The sequence below is a fragment of the Tenrec ecaudatus genome, chromosome 8 (assembly GCF_050624435.1).
Source record: "Tenrec ecaudatus isolate mTenEca1 chromosome 8, mTenEca1.hap1, whole genome shotgun sequence".
NCBI classification, from domain to species: domain Eukaryota; kingdom Metazoa; phylum Chordata; class Mammalia; order Afrosoricida; family Tenrecidae; genus Tenrec; species Tenrec ecaudatus.
In genome coordinates, this window is record NC_134537.1 from 101363117 (window position 1) to 101378822 (window position 15706).

The 15706-nt window shown below is 56.5% G+C and overlaps 1 protein-coding gene across 1 annotated transcript; it reads right to left on the reverse strand.

Moving 5' to 3' along the window:
• Positions 1 to 8910: 8910 nt before the first annotated feature.
• ZNF703 (zinc finger protein 703) lies at positions 8911 to 13909 on the reverse strand. Its single transcript, XM_075556707.1, has 2 exons — positions 12695 to 13909; positions 8911 to 11773 (listed from the first exon to the last, which is right to left on the reverse strand). The coding sequence occupies exons 1-2, from the start codon at positions 12935 to 12937 to the stop codon at positions 10235 to 10237; spliced, it is 1782 nt and encodes a 593-aa protein (XP_075412822.1). The 5' UTR covers positions 12938 to 13909; the 3' UTR covers positions 8911 to 10234.
• Between the last annotated feature and the right edge of the window lie 1797 nt (positions 13910 to 15706).

A 15706-nucleotide genomic window follows, 5' to 3' on the forward strand; every position in this document is an offset into this window, starting at 1 on the left:
ACTGACGGTGTTAACCATCCCAGGACTCCTTGTTAAGAAGGGTTATCTGTATGCTAGGAGGCCTGGTGGCATAGTAGCTTACAGTTTGGACGGCTAACGACATGTTGGCAGTTCAAAACCACCAGCCATTGAGCTGGAGAAAGACAGGCTTTCTACTGCCATAGGACTATACGCTCAGAAACCCGCCAGGGCACTGCTACTCTGTCCTCTGGGGTCACTATGACTCGGAGTTGACTCGATGGCAGTGAGTTTGAGTTTTGCTTCTGGTCATTATGCTGCCTCAGCGCTCAAATAGTGGCTTCTTTGCAAGCCATGGGGTGGGAGCTGGGGGTTGGAACCTTAATGCCAACGGAATCTCTTAGAACTTCCTATCTCTGAGCCTTCTGCCCTCATGGTATAGCAGTCAGCCTGGTCTGGCCTTCCGAAGGCACCCGTGCTTCCTACATGCTCACATGTAAGCTGTCTCCAGGGATATCGGGCTTCAGTGGGTTTGGAAGGAGCTGCTCGTTGGTAAGACATGCTGAGGCAGGATGAAGGTGAGCCGGGGTGAAGGGGGAAGGTGAGCCCATATCCTGGCTCCTCATCACGGTGTGATCCGTCGCAGCAGTGGGTACCCTCGCCATACCTGTGTATGACGAACATGGTGGATGACATCCCATTGGCGGACCCACAGTACTCTCCTTGGCATGAGGGCCAATGAACATCCCTGTCCCTACAGCTCTGGCCAGTGGCTTATGGGCAGAAGTGACCTGTGTCACTTGGGCCTGAAACATGACTGCTGGTGCAAGAGCCTCTAGCTCTTTCCTCTCCACCAGCTGGGGGTGCTTTTCAGTCAGTCGGTCGGTCTCGCTGCCATCCCGTGGATTCCGACTCATAGCGACCCTGTGGGACGGAGTAGGGCTTCCCCTTTTGGGTTTCCATGGCTAAATCTCGATGGAGTAGAAAAAGCCTTCTCTATCTCCCACAGAGCAGCTAGTGGTTTTGAACTGCTGACATTGTGTTAAGCAACCAAATTCGGAACCACTACATTACCAGGGCAGATAGTCAGCAAGCAGTGTGGCTCATTATATGAAACTGTATGATGCTTTCTGATGCGTCAACTAGGCTAGGCTGCACCACAGTCCTCAGATATTTTCATTGAACATTTATCTACAGTCATTTTTCAGATAAGATTCAAGACCCTCAGTAGTGGGCTTGACATTGATTAAAAGGGAGATTATCCAGGGTGGGCCAGACCTAAGCAGATTTTAGGAAAAGGGCTCTGTCCTTCACTGAGCTCAGAGATCCCAAACGCGGCGGACCAGTAGATTCATCCTGCTTATGGTTACCTCCTTCTCAACCCCCTACTTAGGTTGTCGACCAGGGACTTGCTTGGCTCGCACGTCTACAGGAGCGTGAGCAGTGACTTACTATACCATGGATTCTTTTACTCTGGTGGAGCCCTCCCAGGAAGGGTGCTTGTAGACCTGTAGCTTCTAAGTGTGAAATAAGCTGTTTGTTGTGCGAAAGCACTAAGATTTGGGGTTAAGTTGTTACCAAAACAGACCCTAGCCCATACGGACCAATGCAATGGGGAAGGCCAGGTCTTGCTTGTTCTTTCAATTCCTGGAGCATCAGCACCCTGTAGTACATCCTGGGCCCTCTGAGTATTGACTGACCTAATGGAACCCACCGCACTGCTGGCTCCTGGGAAGCTAGGGCAGGGGTGATGTTAACGATGTTACTTGACTGGCATGGTATCCACTATAGAACCAACACATATAGACACTTAGCCCAAGCTTTCTGAGGGCTCTACCCCAAGTCTGTGCTGGAGCAAGCCTGACACGACCTGACGTATTAGAGTCAGAACCTGGTTGCTTTGTGGTCTCTTAGTCCCGTTACTTCCTTAGCTATCCAAATTTTAATTTCTCCTCAAAAGGGAGGCTGGTTGTAAGAATTAAAGACCTAGCACACATGAGAGGGCTTAAACATGTCTGGTTATCTTTCAGTCCCATCTTTTCCACCAACTTCCTGGAGTGCCCCATCACGCTACACTTAACGCGGGCATGGCCTGGTCAGAATGGTGGGGCGGAGAAGGCCAAGTGCGGGCCTGGCCAGTCACTTCTGAATGGGTGTTTGATGGGATTTACATGGGCAGATGTGAAAAGTCCCATGGAAGAGGTGAGTCACCGTATTTAGGAACTCGCCCTGGCTGTGCTGTTGGGTAAACACTGGACAGCTAACCACAAAGTTGGGGGTTGAAGCCCACCAGCCTTTCTGTGGGCAAAAGATGAGGCTGTCTGCTCTCATAAAGATTTCCAGCCCTGGGAAACGCTTATTAGGTCCTATGAGAACTGACTGAACGGCACCTGACAACATGAGTCAGGATCAACTTTTTGGCACCTGGAGGTACAAATTCATAACACACACACACACACACACACACACACACACACACACACACACGGCATGCACCCCCACCCCCCGGAGAGCAAATAGGATAAGAGGGAATGTGCAGTGATGTTTTTCAAATAGCTGTTTCCACTCTAAATTCTGGTTCTGGCTTAAATTCCAAAGAGATTCTTTTATTTTGCCTTTCCCAGGGCTGTGGAGATGCCGCTGCCCATGTAGAGCAAGGTCCTCCCCTGGGGTTTGGTTTTTATCTGCTTTCCATTTCTTCTCTTGCCAGTCCCATTTTCCAAAAGCCACGGGGCCGGCGCAAACTAAGGAAAAAAAAAACCAAAACATTCTGCTTTGCAGACCTTGTAACCTCACGGGATTTCCAAAATTATTTTAAACAAAAATTGGAACCCACTTAATCATCCCAAGCCATTTCTGAAATAGTTCACCATCCCACACCCAGCATTTCATTAAAAAACCGAAAACCTAATCACTCGTTTGGCTGGGGTCTGTTCCTGGGCTGAAAACGTCCGCATTACACCAGTCTTCCTTGCACTCGCTCTTCCTCTTTATGCAGTGAACTTCTGAGAGTTTCCTTTTTTGGACCTTCCACCACTCACTTCCCTGACAGAAATGCCAGGCCTTTATTTGACTGGGGGCTGGGATGTAGGGACAATGACAGGGCATCCTAGTCAACTCGGACCATCCCAACACTTCACCCCGTAAACATTTTATAAGTGCACAGGACATTCCAGTGAGGAGGCGCCTTAAAGATGATTCTGGGCCTCCATGTTCTTATTTGAGCAATAAGATGGCCATTTGAAGCCTCCCGCCCTCTACTCCTTCTGTGTTCGGATGGAGTCTCTTAAGAAAGGCTTACCATCCTTCTGAAGGAATCACCCCATCTTCAGTCTGGGGACCAAATTCAAAACCAAGCCCACCACCATCCAGTCAATTCCGACTTGTAGTGATCCTTACAGTACAGGGTAGAACTGGCCTGTGTTCGGAGACTGCGACTCCTGCTGGGAAGAAAATTCTCTGCCCTTGTCCCTTTGAGTGGCTGCTGGTTTTGAACTGTTAACCTTGCAGTTAGGAGCCCAATACATAACAACTAAGCCACCAGGGCTCCTAAATCTGGAGACGCGAGCTCCACACCAAGAAGTAGGCCGTTGCTTTTTTAGCTGTGCCTAGATGCTTCCAGCCCTTCAATGCGAGGAGAGATGTTCACTCAGGACACTGCCAACCTATGGGACTCCTCTCTAACCCCGAGGTTGTAAAAACATAGAAAGATTATATGGCCCAGGTTCTTAAAATGTGGCCCAAATTATATGGCTTTGTTTCAGAAACAGGATCGTTCTGGAGTGACCTGTTCAATTAAGTTTTAGAACCAGAACAAAACCCAGGTTTTCTGACCCCCATCTCAGCGCTCTCTACATTACCCACAGGACTAAATATGACTTCCTATTTCCAAGGCACACTTGGACTGCATGTCTTCATGGGGCAGTTTGTAAAACACGGTCGCTTCAGCCTCTTTCAAGAGAGCCTGCGGAACCCCAGCGTTTCTGGGAAAACTTGGAAAGGCCCTTTCTGTAGGGAGAAGCACAAACCATCCCCCCCCCATCCCTGGAATGCTCTGCTAACAGGGCAAGCCCATGGGGGTGAAAGGGAGCAGGGCACAGGAGGGAGGGACTGCAGATGCTACACAGCATCAGTGAAGCCTGTTCCTTGATCTGCTTGTGAACCGAAAATTACTGGCTCTGAGGCTCAAGTCCCAGCCCGCTCACTACTGTGGAATGAGGGACCCATCCATCTCCTGCCCTCAAAGAGAAGATGGGCCTTGGAGGATTTGGGGAGCCTTTCCAGAGACTGGAGCTCCCTGGGGAAGTCCCTAAACCACCTCCAGGGAGCTCTTCCTCCCCCAGCCAGCAGCCTGCAGCTCTGACCATGTGACCCACTCAATTAACACCTGATTATATCCTGTCCTAGTCTCTCCCCCATCACGGTGTGATTTAGCACTTTATTAGATGAGCATAAATGGAGTTATATATAATGTGGGGTAGCTCCCTGCCTCAGGGGCCGGAGTTGGGCCTGCATTTTTTTCAGCATTCCAGGGCTCCCCTTGTGCTGGGTACCAGCTCCCTGGGTTTCTGGAAGTGGCAAGTGCTGTTTTGATCTGGATCACTGCAATGTGGACATAATCCCCATAGACCTATGGGGACCTTATTTCTCTCCATTGCTCGCTAGATACAGCATTTGTCCAAACGTGCAAGGTACACGTGGCAGGAAGTCGACAGTGTTTTGGGGTGGCCCCAACTCTTGAAAAAGTTTAAACAGAGAGTGGGTCACTACTCATTGATCACAGCACCCGTCCTTGTTCCTTTCTTGCCCCTGACCTCCGGAGGGACAGTTTGCTTTGTTTCTCTCCTCCCCACGCCCCCTGCTTTGCGTGGCCAACCCCATTCCCTCCGCTTTCTCCCCCTCTGCTGGGTGTCTTTCCTGCACTTGGACCCAGCGGCTGACAGCTGGTTTGGGGGGACTGCTGAGGCAATGGTGGGCATGCTGAACTTTACAATAGGGCAGGCTTTGTCCAGGGCCATGGTGCCATCTCCACTGACCTTGGAAGTGAGGGCCTGGGGATGACCTAGGGGAGGCAGTTTCCTTCCCTCTGTGGGCTGCAGGTTTTTAATGTCTTCTTTGTTGGTCCAGGGGCCCCCTGGAGACGAAGCTGCAGGGAGAGACTTCAGGCCAGTCCCTCCGCCCGGACAAAATGGTGCATGCTTTTCCTGTTTAAACAGGGCGCAGTTGTGAAGTGCCCTGACTTCGCACACACCAAGGCCCGGCAACGGCTGCAATAAATCAATAGGAACATAGAAGCTGCCAGTTAGACTAAACAAGTGCATTTGCAAAGACGGCTAGCCCTCATTAATCACTCTGACAGTCCTAAAAACACATTTCCCCTTTAATGACTGTATTTGGATAATCAGTGCTTTTTCCTCCTCAGTCAGTTTGAGTAACAGACAGCTGGTGTTATTAAGCCATCGGGGAGGGGTGCTGGGATTAGGGTCGAGGGAGAGCCATCCACTGGAGGTCCTGGAAAGCTCGAACCCGGTTGGCTGCAACGCTGTCGTTCTGCAATCATGAGGGGAAGCTTTGTACTGCCTCTGACGGCTTGGGCAGCCATGTACGAGTTCCCCCAAACCTCGACACCCACCTGCATTATGTGACTACAAAAGCCCCACGTTGGGCTAGGGCCGGCAGGAGTTGCTCTGGCAGGGAGGTAGGAAGATGGGTTGATGTGATTTGGCTTTGTTTCCTTGAGGGGACTTTGGCTTTCAGGGGAAAGTTTGAAACCCAGCACATTCCTCTTTATAAATGATGTAACACATTAATGCACAGCACATTATGAAAATGGTAATTCAAACCCATAGTGCTCCAAATTAAACCATACATTATCGGATGCACTCAACCATCTATTTTGCAAAAAGACAGGATGAAATCAAATCAAACAGAAAACCGGAGTGCAGCTTCCCCCACAGAATGATTAATAAAGTGCAGAGGCACGGGATTATTGCAAGACGGATTCCACCGCAGCCGAGACATACATCAGGAGGGAGTCAGTTCATATTTTGAGCGGAGCAAGCAATCATAGCACACTGGGTAGGGGCAAGGCTATCACAGCGGTGTGAAGATGATGAGGGACCCCATAGGCCGCCCACTTGGGCCGTCGGTTCCTCAGGTAAAGGGTTTGTGGGTGCAAGGTTGGGAAGTTAAAGCCCTGACCACCCCACACTGCTCTGGAGTCAAACCTACATAGGAATGCATCGTTCCCCTCCCTCGCCTCCCTTCCTCCCACTGCTGCCCACAAGGCCACAAAAATAAGCAGGCAAGAGGTGTGAAAATAGGACCTGGAGCCAGGAACCCCCCAGTGTCTCAGGTTCCAGCTCTGTGGCTTCCCCTCTTCCTGGTGCCTTGGGAACACAGGCCCCACTTCTGGCGCCTGAGAGAGATTAGGAGGAAGTGGGGGAGGCAGGCTAGGAAGAAAAGGCACAAGAAAAGGTAAAGTCCATGCTCCAAGAAAGAGTGGCTGAATGCCTTAATTATGCAAGTGCACAGTTGGTGGGGACCTCTACTGTCTCTAAGAAAACGGCAACTTTGTTTCACGAGACTTCCTCTAAGCAACTTTGTTTCACGAGACTTCCTCTAAGCAACTTTGTTTCATGAGACTTAAGGAACTGAAAGTAGCTAACTCCCCTTTCAGCTAATTAAAGTGGCCCACACAGCTACGGACTTCACCCATTTACTCATGGGGAGAGCTGCCATTGCAGGCGAAGAAGCGGAACACTGCAGAGCACATTACCTGCCCTTCGGTGTCACTGACGGGAACCATCTGTCCAAGCGGGGCCCAGCACCATCCTTCTCAGCTTCAAATGAATACACTGCCTGGAGGAACTCCACCATGTAAGTAAGGAGTCTCTAGCCCCCGTGCTCTCTTTGGTGTAGAGAGACTTAGCTAGTCGTGGGCCAGTTGGATCTCTCCCTTTCTCGGAACTCCTTCGTAGGTGCCATGGAGCTGGTTCAGACTCATGGGGTGCTCTGGGCACCGCGGAATGAAGGACATACTGGCTGGGCCTCCACCATCCTCACAGTCGTTGCTGTTTGAATCTGCTGTTGCAGTCAATCCATCTCCTTGAGGGTCTGTCCCAACTGGAAGCACCATTTGGTCCCCCGGTGGTGGTGGTGGTGGCTGTTAGGAGCTGTGGAGTCTGTTTAGACTCACAGCGACCATAAATACTGCTGAACCAGGTAGGAAGTGGAAGAAACAGTAAAGTTAAGTCTTCCGACAGAGGGGGCACTTTCCAGCAGTTTCAACAGGGCTTAAGAGGAAGGCAGCAAAGGAAGCCCCTGAGAGAGGTGGGGTGGGGAATGAACCAAGTCATTGCACTTCAGGTCAACTTGAATTGAGAAATGGTATGTTGCCTACGGCTCAGGGACACAGACACACGCGCGCACACACACACACACACACACACACACGAGTCTTCTGGTGGTTAGCATCGGCAATATTTTTGCTCAAGAATCCCAGTGTTCTACTGAACTAATGACTAATGACATTACTATGTTTGCCTGGGAACAACGACTTGAGGACCAACCCCAAACGGACCCCCAAGCCCACTGCATTGCATTCTACCATGACTCCTAGCAATCCGAGCCAAGGTTTCCAAACCCCATCTCTTTCCCATCTGAGAGACTGGTGGGTTTGAACCACCGATCTTGCCGTTAGCAGCCCTCTGCTTGACCCACAGCGCCACCAGAGCTCCTTTACAAGGTTCGAAGGGGGAGGATAGCGAGTGAGACGAGGTTGCCCACCGCCCCCGAACGATGGTATGGGCAACTGAAAGGGCACAGGCATTGAGGGCATTCCTTTGCCCACTTGACCTTGGCCTACAGACGCCTTGGAAGCACAATTACCTTGGGCCTAGCACTCCTCCAGGAGCCAAACAAAGCACACCATCACCAACATACCGCCCAACCATCCGACTCCCACGTGGTGGAGGCGAGTGGCCAGGAGGGGCGAGGGGGGCCACCGGGGACGTGCCCAACAGGTGGCCCGCGCGTCTCCAGCCTCCCACAGCGGGAGCACAAGCTCGAGCCGGCCCCTCCAGCTTTGCATCTCCCGTCGCCCTGGACCCACCGCCGGGCCACCCAGCACCCCCCAGTCAGCGACGCCTTCACTCCCGCCTGCCCGCCCCGAAGACGACTGAAGCCAGCGCCCGCCCCAGGAAGCAGGCAGGTCCGCGCGAGGAGCCCGGCGGCTGGGGGCCACGCGTGCTTTTCAGGCCTGAGTGCCGTCGGGCGCCTTCTCAGCAGAACCCTGACCTCGAGCCCACGTGTCTGCAGGGGCCGGGTCGACCATCCAGCGCCCCGAACTGTGAGAAGCTCCCCTGTCGGCAGGTTCGGCAGGTGTCTGGGGCCTTTGGTTTCACGATGGCTAGCCAGCAGACCAGGAAGGGAGGGGAAGCTTTAAGAGGCGCAGGAAGCTCCGGAGGTGCTCTGGAGGTGCCGTCGGGGCTGGCGCCTGTCGCTCGTCTTCCTGCCGCCAGGTGGCGCCCAAGGCCCGTGTCTCTGCGCGCCCGGCCGACTCGGGGCGGGCTTGCAGCGAGTCTCAGCTTGAGCCCGGGCCGCGGTTCCTTTCTCAGCCCCTTGCACCTTGGACCTGGGCCCAGAGGAAAATCCACATTCACACACGCCCTTCACTCTGGCCCCAGGAAATGTCAAAGCCTTTGAAGTGAGGCTGGGAGCTAAATAACTAAGTGGAAAAAATAATAAAGGTGGTTTTTATGTTATTTGTAATGCGTTGGCAGAAGCTTTGTTTTTTTTTCTCCCCCTTCCTTGAGGAAAGCAGTAAACTTGTCCTTGAACGGAAATTTCTGAAGGAGACCATAAGGCATTTTAAACAAGAATAAAAGAGGGCATCTGCTGGGGTGTCTGGAAGCGGGATGGGGGGTGAGGCACGAGAGAAACACACCACGGTGTGAATATAGCCAAGTATTCCATTTATTAACAAAATAAGTCTTACCAAGGAGAGCTCTATTCATCCCAAGCAGGTCCAGCAGCCTCCGTGCTGCCTGAGACCGGGCCAGGCGGCGGGCAGGAGGGCGTGGGGGTGGGGGAGAGGACCCACGAGGGCTGAGAGTCTTGGAGCCCAGTCACTGTGGGAGCCCACGGCCAACTTTGGGACTGTTGGGTCAGCCTGGAAAGTGGCAAGGGGAACTGCTGTGATCCCTGTGCTCCCTGACTTCTCAACTGTCAAGATTACATCGTCTGTCCTCTGACATTGCCACTGGTCTGCTTTGGGGGGAGTTCAAGAGAATCATCCACCCGCCCCTACCAACAGGGGAAGGGGCACTGCCCCAATAACGGAGAGAAGAACAATGACTATAAAGCACTTCGCAAACTATAAAGAGCAAAGTTTTCACGCCAGGGGGGCTTACCAGGGCTTTTAGTTGAATAAGACTAGCCCTCAGTGGTGCCTCCACCAGTGACCACAGGGGCTTGGAGGGAGCCTGGAGGGGTTCAAGTGGAGAACCGGCTCTGTCCGAGTCCACTGGGTCCCTCTATCTGGGGAGCCAGGCCTCTTGATGCTCAGAGTAAGGACGGGGACAGGGTTTTAATCTGGGGTCCAGGGCCCAGACAAGGACCCTGGGAGGAGAAGGTTGCACGATTGGAGACCTAGGCCAACAGAGCCCTCAGGACCTCTGCGCAATGCCACCCTCTCCTCAAATGCGTTACCAAAAAATATCGCCTCTCTGTCACTTGTACAAAGGAAAAACACAACCCAGAATGGAAGGAAACAAGAGGGAATGAAGAGGGTGAGGATCAGGGGGACATGTCGTTTCAATGGTTAAGACTCATGCAAGGAACTCCCCAGGAAGAGAAAAACAAAAACAGAAGAACCCCTAGCCCCAGACCGACTCTCCCTCCTCCCTTAAAAGCAAACCAATCAAAAACAAAAAGGAAAAGAAAGCAATTACAATGCATACCTACAAAAAAGGAAAGAAAAGGGAGAGGGGCAGGACCATGTAGTTATCCGTGATTAATATTATTATCTGGAGAGTGGGGGGGGGGACACAGACTTTTTGCATACCATTGACTCGTGTGGGCTGTTAATGCACTTATATTCCCAGCTTGTAAGCTAACATTAGAGTAAATAAATACACAGTCCGGTGGGGCGAGTCTGGGCAGGGAATCCCGGGAGGGACAAGCAGTAATGGAGGTTGCAGCGGCCAACGAAGGTAAAGAAGGGCCGGAAGGGGAAGGCGGGCGGAGGGGGTGGGGGTGGGAGGAAAAGCTGTAGTTACTGGTACCCGAGCGCAGAGGCGGAGGCTAGTCTCTGTCCATAGAGCGCATATGGCGAGTAGTAGGGTCCGGCTGTGGGCAGGGATGGCACCGCCAGGCCCCCAGCTGTGGATAAGTGGCTCTTGCCGTAGGGGTGGTACCGGCTTAGCCCCAAAGTGTGTGGACTCCGCAATGACAGTGACCCGGGGCTGCCGGGGGCGGCAGGCGGAGGGAGGTGCAGGTGGCAGGAGGCAGCGGCTGCGGCCGCGGCGGCAGCACTGCCCAGGCTGGAGGCCCCGGGATAGGCGGCCAGAAGTTTCTCGGCTCCGGGCAGGGCGGTGTGAGTCCGTAGGTGGCTGAGCAGCTCCTCCGAGGTGGCGAAGCGCTTGTCGCAGGGCCCACTGGCCGCCACCCAGTTGCAGCTGTGCGGCAGCGGTTCGTTCTGTAGCATGAAGCCGTAGGTGTAGAGCGGGTGGCCGGGGAGCGCGGCCTGGGCGGCGCTGGACGAGAGGGCAGCGGGCTGCAGCGGGTGCCCGGGGTACACCAGGGGGTAGCCCCCCGCCTTGAGGCTGGGCCCGGCTGGGTCGTGCGCGCTGCAAGTGGAGCAGCTGGAGCCACCAAGGTGCGAGGCGCTGTGGTAACCTCCCAGGCAGTAGGGGTCGCGGCATAATCCCTGCAGGAAGGAGGGCGGCGAGGCTCCGGTGAGCGGGCTGGAGCTGGGGGGCTTGCCGGGCGGCAGGCCCAGGCCCCCCGACAGCTGGCCCCCCACGAGGCCAGATTTGCTAGGATCCAGGCCAGGCACAAACTGAGACGGGTAGCCGGCGTAGGCACCTACGATGGAACCATGGTAGCCAATGCTGGAGGGTGGCAGCGGGAACACGGAGTGGCCCGGCTTGTAGGGCGACACCGGCGCCACGTGGCCGGCCCCCACCAGCGCCGCGGAGGGCGGCTCCGACTTGCGCCCGGAGGTTCCGGCCTCGGCGCCGCCGTGGGCGCCCGGCTCTCCAGCGCCGCCCCGGCTCCCCGCCGCCGGCTCGGGGCTGGGCTTGGGCTCCTGGTCTTTCTTGTCCAGCTCGCCGCAGCCGCCGCCGCCGCTCTTGCAGTCAGGGTGGTGCGGGGAGCCGCCCCGGGAGCCGCCGGGGGAGGAGGAGGTGGACGAGGCAGAGACGGGCGCTCCATGCGGAGGAAAGGGCGGGCAGGCGGCACTGGGCACCCTGAAGCCCGCCTTGTCACCCGGAGAGGACGCCGACGACGAGGACGACGAGGAGGTGGAGGACACGGACGAGGAGCCGCCGTCTTTGCGGGAGTCACTGCCGCCCGAACCCTTGGAGTAGGGCTTGAAGCTGGACTTGTCCTCGGCCGGGGAGTCCCCGAGCTGCTTGAGGGCCGCAGACGCAGAGGCGACGCCCGTGGCGGAGCGCCCGGGGTCCTTCTCGGTGCCCAGTCCGTTGGCTGCCGCGGCGACCGAGTTGAGCTTGGAGGAGGGCGGCGGGTCTGGCTTGCCGATCTGCGAGCAGGTCTGCGCCAGCAGCGCCAAAGGACTTTTCTTGGCGTCCAGCTGTGGGAGACAGCGGCGAGGAGAGGGAGGAAGGGGTGAGCTGGGAGACCGAGACAAGGAAGGGCCCCTGGCCGGGGGCGGTGGGGGGCTCCGGAGGCCCCGGGAGGACGGGGCGCACGCAGGAGCCTGGGGGCGAAAGCCTGACTGCGGGGGCGGCGGCCGACGGGGCAGCGGGGCGCTCTCGCCGCCTGGTCCGCAGCCAGAGGCCCTGGGGTGTAGGGCAGGGGCAGGGACTCACTAAGGGGGCGCCCCTGGAGAGGCTTCCTTTAGAGTCGTGTCGCCGCCTCTCCTCCAGGCCCAAGAAAAAAACTTATCCCTGCACTTTGGGCAACTTCGCTTGGGACGGGTTTCTGGCGGTGGCGCCGGGAGGAGGGAGAGGGCCGCGGCGGCGCAATCTGGAGGAAGGGCTGCCTTTGGCGCCCTCTTGGTAGCCCCTCCCTCCCGGGGAGGGCACCCAGGGAAGTGGGAGGGAGAAAGACCCGGGATCCGAGAGCTGGGGCGTAAGGCGCCCTACCCGGCCGAGGCAGGGGCGGAGTAGGAGCGGGCAGTCGGGGCTTCAAAGGAAATGGAGTAGGGTGGTGGTGGTGGGGAGGGAGGACGGGACCGGAGGGCCCCAGGAGAGATCACCTCTGGCTGGAAACTGGGTGCCGGAGGAAAAGTAAAGGGCCCGGTGGGGAATTTAAGAGCGAACACAATCCGGGAGAAAGCACGTAGCTGCGGAAGGGAAGCTTCCATGGGGGAAGCCCGGGGAGAACGGGGTGGGCTCCCATCCTGCTGTTCTCCGACACCACCCCCTAGCCCCCCACCCATCCCCGTCGTCGGCGCGCATAAGCGAACCTGGGCGTCGGTCGCAGGGCCGTGGGCCCGGCAGTGTGGGCGGAATGGGGACAGCGCCGGGCAAGCCGCGATCGTGAGACTGACCTCGATGGGGCTGACGGGGGTGGAGGAGAGCGGCTGCAGGTACTCCGGGTGCAGGAGGTGGCCGGTGTGAGCGCTCAGCATCTTCAGGACCCGGATAGGGAGCCGGTTCGCCTGGCGCAGGGGGTCCGCCGGGGGCAAGAGGGACACCGCCGCCGGCACTGCCGGCCTCTTCCCGCCGCCGCCGCTGCCGCTGCCGCTGCTTTCGGGTGTCCTTGGGTTAGATCCAGCGGGCGAATCGCTCATTTGGAGGAGGCAGCGCCACTGGGGGGGCGGGGAGGGAGGGGGAGCACCGGGGAGTCGAGCTCCCGGGGCGGGTGGGCTCGCTCCGCAACGACGAGCGCGGTGCAGCAGCTGCTGCGCCTCCTCCCCTCCTCCACCGATGTCGCCGCCGCCGCCGCCGCTAGCCCGGGCAAGCAACACAAAAACCTTCGCCTTCCGCGAGCCGCACGTCAAATAGCCGCGATCGGCAGCCACACTTCAAAGGGATCGCCGCGCCCGCCCAATCGCTGCTCTCGCCCGGACCCGGGGCGGAGAGAGCGGCGGGCGGAGGCCGGCGCGCTGGTGGGAGGGGAGAGCCTTAAAGGGGCCTCGCGCGCGAGCCGCCGCCGCCGCCGCCGCCGCCGCCGCGGCCTTTCCCCGCCGCGGAGCTCCTCCCTCCGCCCAACTCGGCGGCCCTCGCCCCGGGGTCCCTGGAAACGGGACTTTGCCGCGATCCTGGCCGTGGTGTCCTCTTCTCCGGGGCTCTCCAGTCCCTCCTCTCTCTCTTTTTCCCACCTTTGGGGGTTGGTCCTGGCGGAGCTGACCCCTTGCTGGCTGTGTGTGTGTGTGTGTGTGTGTGTGTGTATGTGTGTGTGTAGGGGAACTGCCGTGGGGGTTCAGGGCGTCGGCTCCGAGTCCGGGGTTCCCAAACCTCTCCCAGGGGCCGCCTGGGGGCGGGCTGCGCCCTTAGGAGCGCCGGCTGGGCTCCGGCTCGGCCCCAGCCCCGGCCCCGCTCTCCAGCCCCGATCTGGCTTCTCCCAGGCTGCTTACTTAGAAGCGTCGAGCCTCGGGGCCATCCTAGGTGTTCGGGTCGCTGCGCTAGACCGTCCGCTCCAACTACTTTAAGGCTGTTCTAGCCGAAGCCACGCGGGCAAGTTTGAGGACTCCGGTCTCCGGGACTAGTCGGCGGTGGCCGAGCGCGGGGCGTGCGCACCGATTTATAGATTTATAGGTTTGGTGTTGGGCGCGTTCCACGTTTCTTGCCCTGCCCAGCTTATGAAGCGTAAACATCCCTCCACTGCACCACGCCTACCTGCCCTTTTGGGGGTACCCAGGATCGTGCGAGAGGCGGGTGTCCCAGAACAGGGGTGAGTCGTTCTCCGACTCAGGCAGGGCAACACAAACTTCTGGGATGCCCCTCGCTCTTACAAACTTTAAAATAAAACATATCACCCCCCCCCCGCAGTTCTGCCTTAAAGTGGGCATGCCCAGATCTCCTCCGGGCAGAGGATGGCTGTAGTCACAGCGCTGGCAGCTCCCCATGCCCGCCCGCCGCCCATCAGAAGGCGAATCTGGCCCTTTGTGCTCCGTCCTCCGAGGAGGCCGCGTCGCGGTGCTTGGGGCCGCCAGTGGAGGCGCGCTGGTGACACTGCTGGACTTGGAGAACCACTTTCCCGGCCCTAATCCATCACTCGATGGTCAGGCCTGTCACTCGGGCAGACTGCTCAGGACTACCCGTCCTTGGCTCTGCTGCGGTAACCCACGCCTTAAGACAACATGAGAACCCAAATTGGGGATTTCAAAGGGGTTCTTCATGCAGAAAGAAATAACTTTCAGAGAATTAACACTCGTGAACCTTCACCGTGCTCAGTCAAGAAGAGAGCAGCCAGTGGTCGCAGGCCACATCCACCATGCCCTAAAGAAAATGTTCCCCGGATGTGCGCTGATGTGTGGGTCGGGTAGATCTTTTCTCAAATGGAGTCCCGGAGTGACCCAAACGGTTAAATGTGGGAACACTAGCTGATCCCCCCTCCCCCCAGAGCGCACCTCTGAAGACAGGCTTGGTGATTTGGGACTTGCAAAACCCATGAAGCAGTGCCCCTCTGCCCTGATGGGGCTGCCCGGAGTGGAAGGGACGTGGGCTTAGACCCACAGACTTTTTAGAACCTACACAGGCTTTAATTCTACAAAACCAAGGCTAAAACTCATGTCAAGGGATGCTCTTGGCTGGCATGATTTATTATAGGACTGACCCCACGTATATGAGATTCTAGGCGTCTTAGTAGCCACTACCACATTGTAGGAGCTTTGTGGCACAGAGGTTAAAGTGCTTAGCTATCATCCCCAAAGTCAGTGGTTCAAACCACCAGTCTTTCTTTTACAGATACTGACTGAGTGTGTCTGTATTTGTAAAGATTTACAGCCTTGGGAAAAACCCTGCAGGGCAATACTCCTCTCTCCTATGAGTGGAAACAGGTTCATTGGCAACAGGCTTAATTTTTGGCCGTGTCCAGCCTCCCTTCTGAAGGGACAGTCTGGGATAACAAAAGACAGAGAGAGGGGCACTCCACCCGGAAGGACAGCTGGCTCCTGCTAGCCTTGGGGTATTCTGAAATGACAGCCACTGTCCTGAACAGCACCTTTAAAATCTTGCTCCAGGGTTGCTTCTGCTACAAGGCCGGTCCACTTTGGGGAGACCACTATGCAGAGAGAGAGAGAGAGAGAGAGAGAGAGAGAACAGCAGAAGAAAGCTATGCAGAGTGGAAAGGCTGTTGTTGTTGTTGTTTTGAGGCATGTTGGAGGAGGGAAGAGGATCCAGGAGACAGTAAAAGATGAAGGAGCTCCTTCTTGATTATTGTAGCCAGCCCAGCTGTGAGAGTGCACCAAGAAATCCTTCTAGGACCCAAGCAGATGCGTTAAGATTGATTAATGGGAAATAAGTTGAGTGCAAAGAGGAGGGGAGAGAGAGAGACAGACACAGAGACAGAGGAAGAGACAGAGAAGGCACTCAGGAATTTGGGAGGAAAAGATGGG

Bases quoted from the DNA above. Each gene is read 5' to 3' on its own strand.
- ZNF703 (XM_075556707.1), bottom strand. From the start codon at position 12,937: ATGAGCGATTCGCCCGCTGGATCTAACCCAAGGACACCCGAAAGCAGC. The intron at 11,774-12,694 runs GTCAGTCTCACG...TGTCTCCCACAG, and splicing joins CCCCCGTCAGCCCCATCGAG to CTGGACGCCAAGAAAAGTCC.